This window comes from Papio anubis, chromosome 12, assembly GCF_008728515.1.
Source record: "Papio anubis isolate 15944 chromosome 12, Panubis1.0, whole genome shotgun sequence".
Taxonomy (NCBI): domain Eukaryota; kingdom Metazoa; phylum Chordata; class Mammalia; order Primates; family Cercopithecidae; genus Papio; species Papio anubis.
Genome location: NC_044987.1, coordinates 61,515,287 through 61,532,284, shown reverse-complemented (window position 1 = coordinate 61,532,284; position 16,998 = coordinate 61,515,287). Strand labels below are relative to the sequence as shown.

Genomic DNA, 16,998 nt, shown 5'->3' with positions numbered 1-16,998 from the left:
AAGCATCTGGATCTCTGTAGGTTATTGTATTCCAACCACACGTTTGTACAGGTTCACAATCCCACAATTCTGAAATTCAAAATGCTCTGAAAAAGAATAAGTATTTTTTGGTAAGTTTGGAGCCAAAACTCACTTGAGCCAAAATGTGATTTGAACTAATAAGAGGTTATTTATAGTTTTTTCTTTCATATGTACATATATGAATGAAAATATTCATACATTTCACTGCAAAAATACTATGTTTGATCACAGGGTGCTTCCCCATACAATGCTCAGGATTTTATGCAATGTATGGTATATGGGTCACTTTTCTAAAATCTGGAAAATTCTGAGTTTTGAAATATATTTGGCCTGCAATGCTTGCAAGTATCAGACTTCTGCCATACCAAATATACATTAATCTTTAAAGAGGGAAGTGGAAACACGCCCTTTTTTTTTTGAGGACGGAGTTCTGCCTGCCCAGGCTGGATGCAGCAACGGACCTGGTGCCTACCGCAAGCCCGCCTCCTCAAGTTTACCTCCTGCCTCACTCTGAGGCTGACCACAGAAGCCACTCCTGCCCCGCCAGTTTTGCATTTTTAGAGACGGTTTCACCATGAAATGAGGATGGTCCATCTCCCTGACCTGGTGGATCCTCACTTCCTGCCTCTAGCCTCCCAAAGTGCTGGGATTACAGGCTTGAGCCACCACGCCCGGCTACACTGCCTCTTAAGAGACATAATTTAATTTATTCTGACTATGCTAGGATAGCAGAACCTTCACTTGGAAAGAAGTGGGAACTCATCTAGATAATTGTTGAGTGTGCCTGGTCTCTCAGGAAAGTATGCTGGAGAAGAACTGGTGTGGACTGAGCCTTGGACATCTGGGGAAAAGGAATATACCCAATAAGGCTGGGGTGAAGAAATGATGAGAACTCTGAAAGGAGCTATACTTTTGTCTTGGGTTAGAGTATCAAAGGTAAACCTTAGCAAAAAATATGTCCCTGAGTAATGACATAAAAGTAAAACAAAAATGGCAATAAAAACATTGTGCCTAACACTTTCGAAAACATACCTATAAGCATGGTTAGATGAACAGCCTTATAAAGAGTATGCCTTTATTTTGGTAGCTCTTACAGAGATTTTGCTTTAAGAACTATAATCACAAGCTAGACAGGGGAACTTCCAGGCTCCTATGTGTCAGCACATAACTAATGCATCTATGCAAAGATCTAGTTACTCTGGATGGTTAGACAAGGAACCAGATCAGGAAGAAAGGTGACTAAACCAGTAGAGGGCCTATCATATAGATGGTGGACTTTTTACAAAAAGCCTTTTGTGAAACGCTGAAGAAATTAGGACAACCACTATGAACACTTAACTGTCAGTATTGCTAATTCTAAAATGCAACACTCATGTCTTTAGTCAAAGCCTCTCATTTTTGGATACTGTGCCAAGCATTATCTGTAAGAGGATGGTACCTGTTTACTCAACAGGAGGATTTCCCACAAATCCTATCACAGCCTTTTTCATGTTTATGAGACAATGCTATATGCAATACAAAATTTCTACAAGCAGAAAGAGCCACCCATAACATAGAGAATTTTCAGGTACATTTCCTGCACAGTATATTAACCCCATGTAGTCTTTTATAGACAAGGGAAATTTTTGCCAAATATTTATTTTTAATAGATGCATAAATCACTCCCCTTACGTAAAACTTTAATGTGTAAAAATCCTCAACTATAGCAAGTGGACATTTTACTTACTATAATTGCTCATCTATAGAAGGCAGAATTAAATATCAGAAATAGCATCTAGAATAACAGGGAAAGATCATACATCAGAAATTTAGTGTCAGCTTTTTACTATCATTATCTGTGAAGATCTTGTTATTTGCAGTTCAAGGAAGGTAAAGGGGAAAAGGTATTCTCATCTCGACTGGGAAACTTGAGAAAGTTTCCTTGTTTTTCCTGCCTGTATAGATCATACTTACCCAAGTTTTGTGGACATGCACGTTTCCCATATTATTTCCCATCCCAGCTTCACTTTGTCCTTTTTCACAGGATGTGAGAAAATGCCCCTAATGGCACTCATCACTAGTTCTGGTAATGAAGGGATGGGTCACTGAGATGTATGTAGGGCAGAGGTGTTAAAAAGTACATGTCATGTACTTAAAATTAGTCCAAACAGATTGCCTTTCAGATGTACAAACTGCCAAGAAGGACGTTGATGAGATCCCCTTTGTGGAATAAGTAGGAGAACAAAAGTCCCAAGGGACTCTCAGTGATCAATCCAATGAGGGAGTTGAGAGCTAGGGATCATGACTGCAAAAGTATTGCAAGTATTTCAAGATTTGTAATGTCTTCTACGTTTGATATTTGGTATTTCCTGTAGCAATTAGGGGGAAAATACTAAAAAAAAAGAAAAAAAAAAAAAAGCAAAACCAAAGAATGCTGAAGTCAGTCAACATCTATTCTGACTCAGTACGCTAGAGATTGAGTCAAATGCTTAGTATCTTATTTAATTTTCAAACAAATAAGGTATAGTTGTTCTTCCATATCTGTGAGTTCTGTATCTGTGGATTCAACCAACTGTGGATCAAAAATATTTTTTAAAAAGAACAAAAAAAAAAAAGGATAGTTGTGTTTGTACTGAACATGTACAGACTTTTTTCCTTGTCTTATTCCCTAGACAATGTAATAGGACCATTATTAGCAGAGTATTTTGTATTAGGGATTATAATCTAGTGATGATTTACAGTATATGAAGGATGTGCATAGGTTATATGCAAATATTACATCATCTTATATAGCAGACTTGAACGTCTGTGAATTTTGGTACACGAAGAGGTTCCTAGAATCAATCCCCCATGGATACCAAGGGACAACTGTTGTTATTTTACACATGAGGAAGCTGAATCACAAAAGTGAAATATATGTAAATAAACTGCTAGTTAAGACACCCAAACTCATGTTTTCTCCATTGTATACCACCTGTATGAATCACTAACCCCAGTGTGATCCATGTGTCAGCTGAATGACTTTAACATTGAGATCCTAATAAATGTGTTTGTCAGTTCTCTCTCACAGAATATCCTTATTATAGAGAGGAAGATTTAAAGGCACACTCCATACCCTCCTCAGAATAATTCTGCATTAAAAAGTCATTTCAGCAAAAAAAGATGTATTTTACTTTTTCTAGAAAGAGCTCTGGCTTTCTGGTATCATCTGAGAAATGCTAATTGAAGATATAAAGAAAGAACACTTTAGAAATCAGTAACTCTCTTATGGAAATATAGATAAGAAAATCCTTCAGTATTAACCATGAGACAGCTATTAAGTTACTACATAAGACAAAGCTTGCCATTGGTCACTGTCACTTGTAGTCATCTTTTGGTTAATACTAAAATTCTACCCAAAAAAGCCCTAAAATTAAATTACCATAATAATACTGTGACTATACATATTCAACTGGGTGCCTTGGACTTTTGTAGGGAAAACAGTTTAGTTTGAAAGGGGTTATATTAAAAAGTTAAAAAAATTTTAAGACAGTTTATGAAAATCAGAAGAAAATAAGAGTTACATTTTATCACAGTGGTAACTTTTAAAAGTCCTATAACTTTCCTAACTATATCTTATGTAAATTTAGATAAAACATTTGCTGAATTCTCTTGTCTGTAAGGCAAAGGCATATGCAAAGTATATGTAAGTGCTTAGTAAATGAAAAATAAATGTTTTAAACACATAAGCAGTTCAAAATTCCTAACTCAAACTATAAAATTCAAAATAAAAGAACAATACTGTCCTGCCCCTGCAATGGGTCTCATCCTATTACTATCTTACCTGAATACATAGTTCTCCATTTACCATCATATATAAAACTCAAAAATAACACCTGGTTGCATCCCACTTTCATCACCAAGTCTACTTGCTATTTCAGGTACAGTTACGTACTTTCAAACTTTTCTGGCTCTAATGCTTATTAGCTGAGTGACCTTGAGCAAAGCAAATTGCTTTTCTTTCTTTCAATTTTTTTTTTTTTAAAGACAGGGTCTTGCTCTGTCACCCAGGATGGAGTGCAGTGGCATGATCACGGCTCACTGCAACCTCCACCTCCCGGGCTCAAGTGATCCTCCCACTTCAGCTTCCTGAGTAGCTGGGACTACAGGTGTGTGCTACCATGCCCAGCTAGTTTTCTGTATTTTTTTTTTTTTTTTTTTTTTAGAGACAGGGTTTCGCCATGTTGCCCGAGTCTCAAACTCCTGGGCTCAAGCAATGCACCCACTTTGGCCTCCCAAAGTGTTGGGATTACAGGTGTGAGCCTCTGCACCCAGCCAGATTTCTTAACTTTAGTTTCCTCAACTGTAAAAGAAGGATTAAAAATAGCACCTACAATATAGAGTTGTTGTGAGATAAATTAATACAGGTAATGCCATTAGAAAAATGTCTAGCATGAAATAAATGTTCAATGAATGTCACCTATTATTTTTATTCTTTTCAATTTTTGTTTTCGCTTCCTGGCATGTTGTTTCTCCCTCTTTGCATAGTAAACTGCAATTCATCTTCAAGATCTAATCCATAACAAGTAGACACAATCCAGTAAAAAAATAGAAACAAGGTTTGAATAGACATTTTACCAAAGAAGATATATGAGTGGCTAATACACTCATGAAGATACTCAACATCATTAGTCATTAGGGAAATGCAAACCAGAACCACAAGATACTATTTCATATCCACTAGGATGATTATAATCAGAGCCAGACAATAATAAATGTCTGGCTGAGGCAGGAGGATCTTTTGAGCCCAGAAGTTCAAGGACAGCCTAAGCAACATGGTGACATCCCCTCTCTACTAAAAATAAAAATAAAATAAAAATTAGCTGTAGTCCCAGTTACTTGGGAAGCTGAGGTGGGAGGACTGCTTGAGCCAAGGAGGTTGAGGCTGCAGTGAGCCGTGATTATGCCACTGCACTTTGGCCTGGGAGACAGAGTAAGAAGACCCTGTCTTAAAAAAAAAAAAAGGCTTTTTAAATGATTGAAGGTATGGAATGATTTTTAAAAATCATAGGCATTTATATTTTTCCATTATGAAAAAACTAATTGCTTCCCAAGTCCTGCACATTTCTTCTTAGAAGACAGAATAGCAGAGCAGAAATAACATTACTATTGCAATCACAATAGTAACATGTCATTAATTTACCATATAACTCTGGACAAGTCTCCCTTATTAGGCTACAGTTTCCCCTTTAATAAAGACAAGATTAACTGTAAGGTTCTCTCCAGCACACCCACTGAAGAAAATTAAGGTGCTTCACACAAGATGAAAAATGAGAAGCTCAATTTCTTCACTATAAACAGGGAAGGAAATTCTTAATTTATAAGAGAAAACACAGTTGGTGAATTAGGAGCCTCTTATATATGTATATACATAACTTTCATCCCAACACCAGGTCCCACCCTTCATTAACATGCAAACCCACACATCCCATCCCTCCCGCCCTTGACCCACACCCCATATACCTCAGCTATGGTCATTCTCAGAGCACTGACAGGGGAGAGCTCAATATCCACCAGTTGGGCGGCTTTTAAACTCTGCCCAGTAAAGATTGCACAAGGACAAAAAACATAGCATAGAGTTAGAAATGTAAAGCAAACAAGGACACAACACCTAAGAACATTTAGCACAGTGTTTAGAAACAAAGGATTTAGGGCTGTAGTTGGGCTGGGAAAAAGTGAGATGAGAGTCACTGTTATTTTTCTGTGGAAAATAGCAGTGATAAAATAACATCAAATTAGTCATAATTTTAAGTCAAGCTTGACAAACTTGTCTCTACCCTGTATCTTCTAATGCTCTGCTTCATCCCTCCCAGGCTTCGAAGAAATCAAATCCCAGGAGAATGTGAATAAGTCATTGGCAAAAGCTGATTTTATTTAAAAAAAGCACTACGACAAAGGGCAAACGTTGTAATATAGAGGGAAATGCTGATTTCCTACATTTCTTTATATAGCTGCTAACAGAGCTACTTAAAGTGTAAGAAAAGTAATGAAGATACCTCTGGCAAATGTGTTTCTATTAAACTGATACCATTAAACTCTGGAACTATATCACAAACTCCCCTGGTTCTGGTTCTAAATTTATCAAAATACTTTATGAATATAATTTGACTTTCCTTTTGGCTTGCCTACATTGAGAGAATGTGCTAATAATGCCAACATGTGCCTTCTCATTTTGCAGAAGTTAAATTTCATTTCTATGTTACCAAATTAGCATTTTTGTTCTTTTTTAAAAATTTAAATAATGGCAAACATTTCCCATAAACTCAAGGACGATTACTGTATGCTTTCAAACAACTGCCAACTGGGGCCGGGCATTGTGGCTCACACCCGTAATCCCAGCACTTTGGGAGACTAAAGTGGGTGGGTCGCTTGAACTCAGGAGTTTGAGACCAGCCTGGGCAACATGGTGAGACCCCCCATCTCTATTGAAAATACAAAGAAAATAGCCAGGCATAGTGGTGTCTGCCTGTGGTCCCAGCTAATCGGGAGGCTGACGTGGGAGGATCACTTGACCCCAGGAGAGGGAGGTTGCAGTGAGCTGAGATCACACTACTGCACTCCAGCCCTGGTGACAGTGAGACAGTAAACGTATTGAATATTTTTCTTCTTCCCTCAGATGTTTTCAGGTTTCAGAAACTTGTCTTATAACTTAACCTCATTTGGTAGAAGGCTGTTAGCATGAAGACACTGAGTTTCTTGGCCACAATTCAGACATAAATAATAAAATAATATTATTTTATTAAAAATAATAATAAATAAATAATAATAATAATAAATAAGTGAAAATAAAACAAAAATTGCCAGTTAGAATCTACAGACAGAAAGTAGATTAATGATGTCACAGGCTGAGGTGAGGGGCATAGGGAGAGTGCCTGCTTAATGGGGTCAGGATTTCTTTTTAAAGTGATGAAATGTGGAACTACAAAGTGATGACAGTGCACAGCATTGGAAATGTAGTGACAGTGAATCAATCTTACACTTTAACTATGGTTAAAATGGTAATTTTTGTGTTATGTGTATTCTGCTACAATAAAAAAAAATGGCAGCGATGTAGAGGCATTAAAAGAAATTGCTAATTTGAGGTTTAATATTCTAAGAAATCTGAAAGAAATTATAAAAGGCCTATAATCTTTTATAAGACCAACCAAAATATTTCATACACACGTTCATTATTTCATTTATTAATTCTATTCTGGTTAAATTTTTTTTTTTTTTTGAGATGGAATCTCACTCTGTCATCCAGGCTGGAATGCAGTGGTAGGGTCGGCTCACTGTAACCTCCGCCTCCCAGGTTCAAGTGATTCTCCTGCTTTAGCCTCCCAAGTAGCTGGGATTACAGGTGCCCACCACCACGACCAGCTAATTTTTGTATTTTTAGTAGAGATAGGGTTTCGTCATGTTGGCCAGGCTGGTCTTGAACTCCTGACCTCAGGAGATCCACCTGCCTCGGCCTCCCAAAGGGCTGGGATTACAGGCGTGAGCCACAGTGCCCGGCCTATTCTGGTTAAAATTTAACCACTGATTTCTTTGGAGGGGTACAACATAAAGAGTTTCAGGGAGGCCGGACGCAGTGGCTCACGCCTGTAATCCCAGCACTTTGGAAGGCCAAGGCGGGCGGATCACGAGGTCGGGAGATTGAGACCATCCTGGCTAACATGGTGAAACCCTGTCTCTACTAAAAACACAAAACATTAACCGGGCCTGTTGGTGGGCGCCTGTAATCCCAGCTACTGGGGAGGCTGAGGCAGGAGAATGGCGTGAACCCCGGAGGCAGAACTTGCAGTGAGCCGAGATTGAAAACAGCACTCCAGCCTGGGTGACAGAGCAAAACTCTGTCTTAAAAAGAAAAAAAAAAAAAAAAGAGAGTTTCAGGGAAAATATAATTTACATTTGAGTAAATGTATTGAATATTTTTCTTCTTCCCTCAGATGTTTTCAGGTTTCAGAAACTTGTCTTATAACAACCTCATTTGGTAGAAGGCTGTTAGCATGAAGACACTGAGTTTCTTGGCCACAATTCAGAAAAAAAAGTCATCATTATTCTGCATCCTTACAGTTTTGTTATAAAATTGATGAGATACACTCAGTTTTTTTCCGTCTGTCTACACCAAGGATAACTGTTACTTGAGCACAAATGCAACTGAACAACACATGAAATGAAAATCTGTAATTCCCTTACAGTATCACTGTCACAAGGCTGGAACTGGAAGGGCTGGGGTTTGTGAAATACAGCATTCTCTTGCAAAAACAGTTGAAGATTGTAGTCCCGTACCACCTAAAGAGAAAATAAAATATCTTTAGGTCTTTAATGAGGTTAAAATGTCCAATTACATTATTAAGTTTAAGATTTATTCTGCTGTTTTCTATACAAATGAGAAATCATCCAACACTGTGGTAAGAAAGAAATGATGTTACACATTTTATTTTTCATTTTAGACAATGGTTATTATTTATCTGTCCTATTTTCTCAAAAATAAATTTGGAAAGTGATAGTTTAGAAACTAGATCAGATTTGGGAACTGGACAATATACAAAACCTTAAGAAGGCAAGAAGATAGTTTTTATACAAAAATCTATTCTGTGTAATACAGAACAGGGTGCACATAAGGAAGCACATTGGTCTTTTCCATCTCTCCCAGCTCTAAAATTTTATGGGCCTCTTAAAGTCTGTTTCATGGCCATTGCCATCCACTAGGAAACTGCCAGATAATCCTATCCACAGCACCAAATAGTGTTTGTAGAGTATTTCTCAGCACCTTCTTGAGGAGGTTACACACTAATTACCATCTTACAGCATACCAAGACGACAGGCTAGAAAGGAATTTCTTTTTTCTCTCTTTTTTTTTTTTGAGATGGCGTCTTGCTCTGTTGCCTGGGCTGGAGTACAATGGCGCAACCTCAGCTCACCACAAGCTCTGCCTCCCAGGTTCATGCCATTCTCCTGCCTCAGCCTCCCGAGTAGCTGGGACTACAGGCGCCCGCCACTGCGCCCTGCTAATTTTTTTGTACTTTTTTAGTAGAGACGGGATTTCACCGTGTTAGCCAGTGTGGTCTTGATCTCCTGACCTCGTGATCCGCCCGCTTCGGCCTCCCAAAGTGCTGGGATTACAGGCGTGAGCCACTGCGCCTAGCCTGGAATTTCTATAAAAGAAGAATTCTGATACACAGAAAGCAGAAGAACAAATAGCACAGAAAGGCAGCCATCTGAAAAAAATTCATTGTATTTACATACCTTGGGAAAGAGTGGAAATCAGCATCTGATGGGGCACCCCACTTTCTATTTTGCTAACACATTGCTTACCCCTTACTTATCTTTCATTTGCAGTATATTATAGCCCATTAGCACCTCTGCTAGAAGATGGGCAGAAGAAGAAAAAAAAAGTTCAAAGTAACTCTGTAGCTCTAATTTAGTAGTCCTGGGAAAAGGGATAATTGAGGAGATACAAAAAATAGTAGGTGTATATTGCATTTTGTTTACCAGTGCAATCCCAGTTCTCTATTGCTTCCCACCCCCTCACTCTACCAACCATTTATTGAGAGAGTTTACCAGGTCCAACATGAAACCCAGGGATGAGGGGGATATATAGATGAATAAGACGAACAAACAAGGTTAGTATCTTCAAAGAATTTATAATATGGAAACTGGGTGAACCAAACACACTACATAATTAAAATACACCACGGAGTGTGTAGAGGGTATGGGAAGAGAACAAGGTGATATTTAATCCAGGCCGATGATGGGGTGAGATGAGGTGAGGAGTTGTTAGAATATGGTCTCGGAAGGCTGGCTGAATAAACATATTCTCAAAGAGAAATGTACTTTGTTCTCTTCTTGGATTCCAGCTTTAAGCTAGAATAGCTGTGAAAGCTCATTACACAGCCCTCAGAGCCTCTCTAATCACCATGCAGAAAAGTTAAGAGGATCACCTCTCTAGCTGCCAAACCTGTCCTCAAGCACTATTAATCTTTTTGTTTTGTTTCTCTTGAGGAGGAGGTTTCAACCTTTTAAAATTTTAAACTCTTTGTTACGGAAAATTTCAAATACACATGTAAGTAAAGACAACAGTAGAATGTATCCTCATGTCTTCATCACCCCGTTTCCAAAACATCCCCTTATGACCAATATTCTTTCATCTTTAAGCCCATCTACCTCTTCTACTCCTAATTATATTGAAACAAGTTCCAGACATATCATTTAATTTATAAATATTTCAGTATATCTAAAAGATAAGGATTCTTTTAAGAAAATATATCCACATTACAATTTACAGTAAGTACTTATAAAGCAACAAGTTCTCAAATTTCCCTGATTGTTTCCTTTATTACAAAAAAGTTTTTCAAATCAGGATACAAATATAGCCCCCACAGTGCAACTGCACGATGCTGTTTAGGTTTCCTTTCCTATACACGTTTCTTCATCTATCTCTGCTTTTCTCCCTCTTGCAATTTAATTGTTGAAGAAACTAGGTTTTTGTTCTGTAGAGTTTCCTGCAGTCTGGGAAAAAAATGACAAAGATGTAATTTTTATTACATCCTTGTAGTATTCTGTTTCCAGTATTTCCTATACATTGGAATGGGTGCTTTTTGTCTTGTTTATTTATTTATTTTCTTGAGAAGGTAACATTTACTTCCATCAGGAGGCTTGCTTCTTTTTACAAACAGCTGTAGTGGGCTGAATGGTAGCGTCTCAAAAGATATGTTCATGTCCTAATTCCCAAAACCTGTGAATGTTACTTCATTTGGCAAAAGTGGCTCTGTAGAAGTCCAAGATCAAGTGTTGACAGTTTGATTTCTTCTGAGGGTAATTATTGTCAGCTTGTAGTTGGCCATTTTCTTCTGGTATCTTCATGTGATCTTCTCCCTGTGCCTGTTTGTGTCCCATTCTCCTTTTTTTCAAAAAGTTTTAATTTTTAATTTTTGTGGGTATATAGTAGGTATTTATATTTATGGGGTACATAAGATATTTTGATACAGGACTACAACGTATAATAATCATATCAAGGTAAATGGGGGTATCCACCACCTCAAGCATTTATCCTTTGTATTACAAACAATCCAATTATACTTTTTTATTTTTATTATACTTTAAGTTCTAGGGTACATGTGCACAACGTACAGGTTTGTTACATAGGTATACATGTGCCACGTTGGTTTGCTGCACCCATCAACTCATCATTTACATTAGGAATTTCTCCTAATGCTATCCCTCCGCTAGCCCCCCATCCCAACAGGCCCCAGTGTGTGATGTCCCCTACCCTGTGTCCATGTGTTCTCATTGTTTGGCTCCCACCTATGAGTGAGAACATGCAGTGTTTGGTTTTCTGTCCTTGTGATAGTTTGCTTAGAATGATGGTTTCCAGCTTCATCCATGTCCCTGCAGAGGACTTGAACTCACCCTTTTTAATGGCTGCATAGTATTCCATGGTGTATATGTGCCACATTTTCTTAATCCACTCTATCACTGATGGACATTTGGGTTGGTTCCAAGTCTTTGCTATTGTGAATAGTGCTGCAATAAACATATGTGTGCATGTGTCTTTATAGTAGAATGATTTATAATTCTTTGGGTATATACCCAGTAATGGGATTGCTGGGTCAAACGGTATTTCTAGTTCTAGATCCTTGAGGAGTTGCCACACTGTCTTCCACAATGGTTGAACTAATTTACACTCCCACCAACAGTGTAAAAGCATTCCTATTTCTCCACATCCTCTCCAGCATCTGTTGTTTCCTGACTTTTTAATGATTGCCATTCTGTTGTGAGATAGTATCTCATTGTTGTTTTGATTTGCATTTCACTGACGATCAGTGATGATGAGCATTTTTTCATATGTCTGTTGGCTGCATAAATGTCTTCTTTTAAGAAGTGTCTGTTCATATCCTTTGCCCACTTTTTAATGGGGTTGTTTTTTTCTTGAAAATTTGTTTAAGTTCTTTGTAGATTCTAGATACTAGCCGTTTGTCAGATGGGTAGATTGGAAAGATTTTCTCCCATTCAGTAGGTTGCCTGTTCACTCTGATGATAGTTTCTTTTGCTATGCAGAAGCTCTTTAGTTTAATTAGATCCTATTTGTCTATTTTGGCTTTTGTTGCCATTGCTTTTGGTGTTTTAGTCATGAAGTCTTTGCCCATGCCTATGTCCTGAAGGGTATTGCCTAGGTTTTCTTCTAGGGTTTTTTATTGTGTTAGGGCTTAGATTTAAGTCTTTAATCCATCTTGAGTTAATTTTTGTATAAGGTATAAGGAAGGGATCCAATTTAAGCTTTCTGCAAATAGCTAGTCAGTTTTCCCAGCACCATTTATTAAATAAGGAATCCTTTCTCCATTGCTTGTTTTTGTCAGGTTTATCAAAGGTCAGATGGTTGTAGGTGTGTGGTGTTATTTCTGAGGCCTTTCTTCTGTTCCACTGGTCTACATATCTGTTTTGGTACCAGTACCATGCTGTTTTGGTTACTGTAGCCTTGTAGTATAGTTTGAAGTCAGGTAGCACGATGCCTCCAGCTTTGTTCTTTTTGCTTAGGATTATCTTGGCTATGCAGGCTCTTTTTTGGTTCCATATGAACTTTAAAGTAGTTTTTTCCAATTCTGTGAAAAAGTCAGTGGTAGCTTGATGGGGATAGCAATGAATCCATAAATTACCTTGGGCAGTATGGCCATTTTCACGATATTGATTCCATTTGTTCGTGTCCTCTTTTATTTCGTTGAGCACTGGTCTATAGTTCTTGAAGAGGTCCTTCACATCCCTTGTAAGTTGGATTCCTAGGTATTTTATTCGCTTTGTAGTAATTGTGAATGGGAGTTCACTTATGATTTGGCTGTCTGTCTATTATTGGTGGAATGCCTGTGATTTCTGCACATTAATTTTGGATTCTGAGACTTTGCTGAAGTTGCTTACCAGCTTAAGGAGATTTTGGGCTGAGACAATGGACTTTTCTAAATATATAATCATGTCATCTGCAAACAGACACAATTTGACTTCCTCTTTTCTTAACTGACTACCCTTTATTTCTTTCTCTTGCCTGATTGCCCTAGCCAGAACTTCCAACACTATGTTGAATACAAGTGGTGAGAGTGGGCATCCTTGTCTTGTGCCAGTTTTCAAAGGGAATGCTTCCAGTTTTTGCCCATTCAGTATAATATTGGCTGTGAGTCTGTCATAAATAGCTCTTATTATTTTGAGATATGTTCCATCAATATCTAGTTTATTGAGAGTTTTTAGCATGAAGGGCTGTTGAATTTTGTTGAAGCCCTTTTCTACATCTATTGAAATAATCATGTGTTTTTGTTTTTGTTTTTTTTTTGAGATGGAGTCTCACTCTGTCTCCCAGGCTGGAGTGCAGTGGTGTGATCTTGGTTTACTGCAAGCTCCGCCTCCTGGGTTCACGCCATTCTCCTGCCTCAGCCTCCCGAGTAGCTGGGACTACAGGTGTCTGCCACTGTGCCTGGCTAATTTTTTGTATTTCTAGTAGAGATGGGGTTTCACCGTGTTAGCCAGGATGGTCTCGATCTCCTGACCTCATGATCCACCCAACTTGGCCTCCCAAAGTGCTGGGATTACAGGCGTGAGCCACTGTGCCCGGCCGGTTTTGTTATTTTTAAATGTATAATAAACTATTGTTGATGTGGTCACCTTATTGTGTCATCAAATACTAGATCTTATTCATTCTATCTAACTATATTTTTTGTACCCATTAACCATCCTGGCTCCCCCAACACCTGACTACCCTTCCCAGACTCTGGTAAACATCCTTCTACTCTTTATCTCCATGAGTTCAATTTGTTTTACTTTTTTAACTTTCACAAATAAGTGAGAACATGTGAAATTTGTCTTTCTGTGCCTAGTTTGTTTCACTTAACATAATGACCTCCAGTTTTATCTATGCTGTTGTAAATGACAGGATCTCATTCTTTTTCATGGCTGAATAATACCCCATTGTGTATATATACCAAGTTTTCTTTATCTGTTCATCTGTTAATGGACACTTAGGTTGCTTCCAAATCTTGGCTATTGTGAATAGTGCTGCAATCAACATGAGAGTGCAGATATCTCTTTGATATATTGATTTCCTTTCTTTTGGGTGTATACCTAGCAGTGAGATTGTTGAATCATACGGAAGTTCTATTTTTAGTTGTTGAGGAACTGCCGAACTGTTTTCCATAGTGGTTGTACTAATTTACATTCCCAGCAACAGTTTACAAGGGCTCCCTTTTCTCCAAATCCTCACCAGCGTCTATGTTACTGCCTGTCCTTTGGATAAAAGCCACTTGAACTAGGGTGATATATTATCTTACTGTAGTTTTGATTTGCATTTCTCTGATGATCAATGATGTTGAGTACCTTTTCATATGCCTGTCTGCCATTTATTTTTATTATTTTTTGAGACAGGGTCTCACCCAGGCTAGAGTGCAGTGGTGCAATCTCAGCTCACTGCACCCTCTGCGTCCCTGGCTGAAGAGATCCTCCCACATCAGCCTCCTACAGCCACATGCCCTGCTATAGTTTTGTATTTTTTGTAGAGATGGGGTTTCACCATGTTATCCAGGCTGGTCTCTAACTCCTGGGCTCAAGTGATCCGCCCACCTTGGCGTCCCACAGTGTGGGATTACAGGCGTGAGCCATTGCACCTTGCCCTGTCTGCTATTTATATGTCTTTTTTTGAGAAACGTCTATTTAGATCTTTTGCCTATTTTTAAATCGAATTATTACCTTTTTTTTTCCTATAGTTATTTGAGCTCCTTATATATTCTCATTATTAATCCTTTGTTAGATGGATATTTTGCAAATATTTCCTCCCATTCTATGGGTTGTTGCTTCACTTTGTTGATTGTTTCCTTTGCTGTGCAGAAACTTTTTAACTTGATGTGATCCCACTTGTCCATTTTTGCTTTGGTTGCCTGTGTTTGCAGGGTATTACTCAAGAAATCTTTACCTAGTCCTATGTCTTAGAGAGTTTCCTAATGTTTTCTTTTAGTAGTTTCATAGTTTGAGGTCTTAGATTTAAGTCTTTAATCCACTTTAATTTTTGTATATGGCAAGAGATAGGGGTCTTAATTCTTCTGCATATGAATATAAATATCCAGTTTCTCCAGCATCATTTATTAAAGCGATTGTCCCTTCTCCAATGTATGTTCTTGGCAACTTTGTCAAAAATGAGTTCACTGCAGATGGGTGGATTTGACTCTGGGTTCTCTATTCTGTTCCACTGGTATTTGCTTTTATGCCAGTACCATGCTGTTTTGGTTACTATAGCTTTGTAGTATAATTAGAAGTCACACAATAGGATTCCTTCAGTTTTGTTCTTTTTGTTCAGGATAGCTGGAAAGCTTTGGTTATTCTGGGTCTTTTGTGGTTCTATAAAAATTTTAGGATTGTTTTTTCTATTTCCATGAAGAATGCCACTGGTATTTTGATAGAGACTGCATTGAATCTGTAGATTGCTTTGGGCAGTACAGACATTTTAAGAATATTGATTCTCCCAATCCAACAACATGGAATATCTTTCCATTTGTTTGTGTCCTCTTCAATTTATTCCTTCCTTCCTTCCTTCCCTCCCTCCCCCCCCCCCCCCCTTCCTTCCTTCCTTCCTTTTTTTTTTTGACGGAGTTTTGTTTCGCTTTTGTTGCCTAGGCTGGAGTGCAGTGGCATGATCCCGGCTCACTGCAACCTCCATCTCTTGAATTCAAGTGATTCTCAGGCCGGGCGCGGTGGCTCAAGCCTGTAATCCCAGCACTTTGGGAGGCCGAGATGGGCGGATCACGAGGTCAGGAGATCGAGACCATCCTGGCTAACACGGTGAAACCCCGTCTCTACTAAAAATACAAAAAACTAGCCAGGCGAGGTGGCAGGCGCCTGTAGTCCCAGCTACTCGGGAGGCTGAGGCAGGAGAATGGCGTGAACCCGGGAGGCGGAGCTTGCAGTGAGCTGAGATCCGGCCACTGTACTCCAGCCTGGGCGGCAGAGCAAGACTCCGTCTCAAAAAAAAAGAAAAAAAAAAAAAAAAAAAGTGATTCTCCTGTCTCAACCTCCTAATTTCTGTCATTGTAAGAGATCTTTCGCTTCTTTGGTTAATTCCTATGTATTTTAATGTATTTGTAGCTATTGTAAATGACATTACTTTCTTGATTTATTTTTCAGAATCTTGCTGCTGGCATATAGAAATGCTACTGATTTTTGAATGTTGATTTTGTATCCTGCAACTTTACTAAAGGTGTTTATCAGTTTGAATATTTTGGTGGAGTCTTCAGGTTTTTCAAAATATAAGCCTATATCATCTGTGAAGAATAATAATTTGACTTCTTTCTTTCCACTTTGGATGCTCTTTCTTTCTTTCATCTGACTGTCGTAGCTAGGACTTCTAGTATTATGTTGAATAACAGTGGTAAAAGTGGGCATCCTTGTCATGTACCAGATCTTAGAGGAAAGGCATTCAGTTTTTCTCCATTCAGTATGATACTCATCGTGGGTCTGTTATACAAGGCTTTTATTGTGTTGAGATATGTTCCCTCTACACCCAGCTTATTGAAGGGTTTTATCATAAGGGAATGTTAAATTTTATCAAATGCTTTTTCAGCATCAAATGAAATGATCATACAGTTTTTGCCCTTCATTCTGTTGATACGATGTATCATGCAGAGTGATGTGTGTATGTTGAACCATACTTGCATTCTTGGGATACATTCCACTTGGTCATGATGAATAATCTTTTTAATGCGTTGTTGAATTCAGTTTGCTAGTATTTTGTTGAGGATTTTTGCATTAATATTCATCAGGGATACTGGCTTGTTTTTATTTTTTGATGTGTCTTTGTCTGATGTTGGTATCAGGGTAATGCTGGCCTCAGAGAATGAGATGGGAAGTATTCCCTCCTCCTCTATTTTTTGGAATTGTTTGAGTAAAATTGGTATTAGTTCTTCTTTAAATATTTGGTAAAATTTCACCACAAAGCCACCCAGTCCCAGG

At 38.3% G+C, this 16,998-nt stretch overlaps 1 protein-coding gene across 5 annotated transcripts in view; it reads right to left on the bottom strand.

Moving 5' to 3' along the window:
- Positions 1-16,998, bottom strand: part of FCHSD2 (FCH and double SH3 domains 2) — a 309,718-nt gene that overhangs the window by 59,673 nt on the left and 233,047 nt on the right. For 3 of the 5 annotated variants that reach the window (XM_017948727.3, XM_021926258.2, XM_017948729.3), the window contains 2 exons: positions 8,218-8,313; positions 5,503-5,574 (listed from right to left, as the gene is read on the bottom strand). The exons of 1 other annotated variant lie outside the window; for it this stretch is intronic. In XM_017948727.3, the coding sequence (XP_017804216.1) occupies positions 5,503-5,574; positions 8,218-8,313 (168 nt within the window). The remainder of the gene's footprint in view (positions 1-5,502; positions 5,575-8,217; positions 8,314-16,998) is intronic. One more of the 5 variants, XM_017948728.3, reaches the window with a different exon arrangement.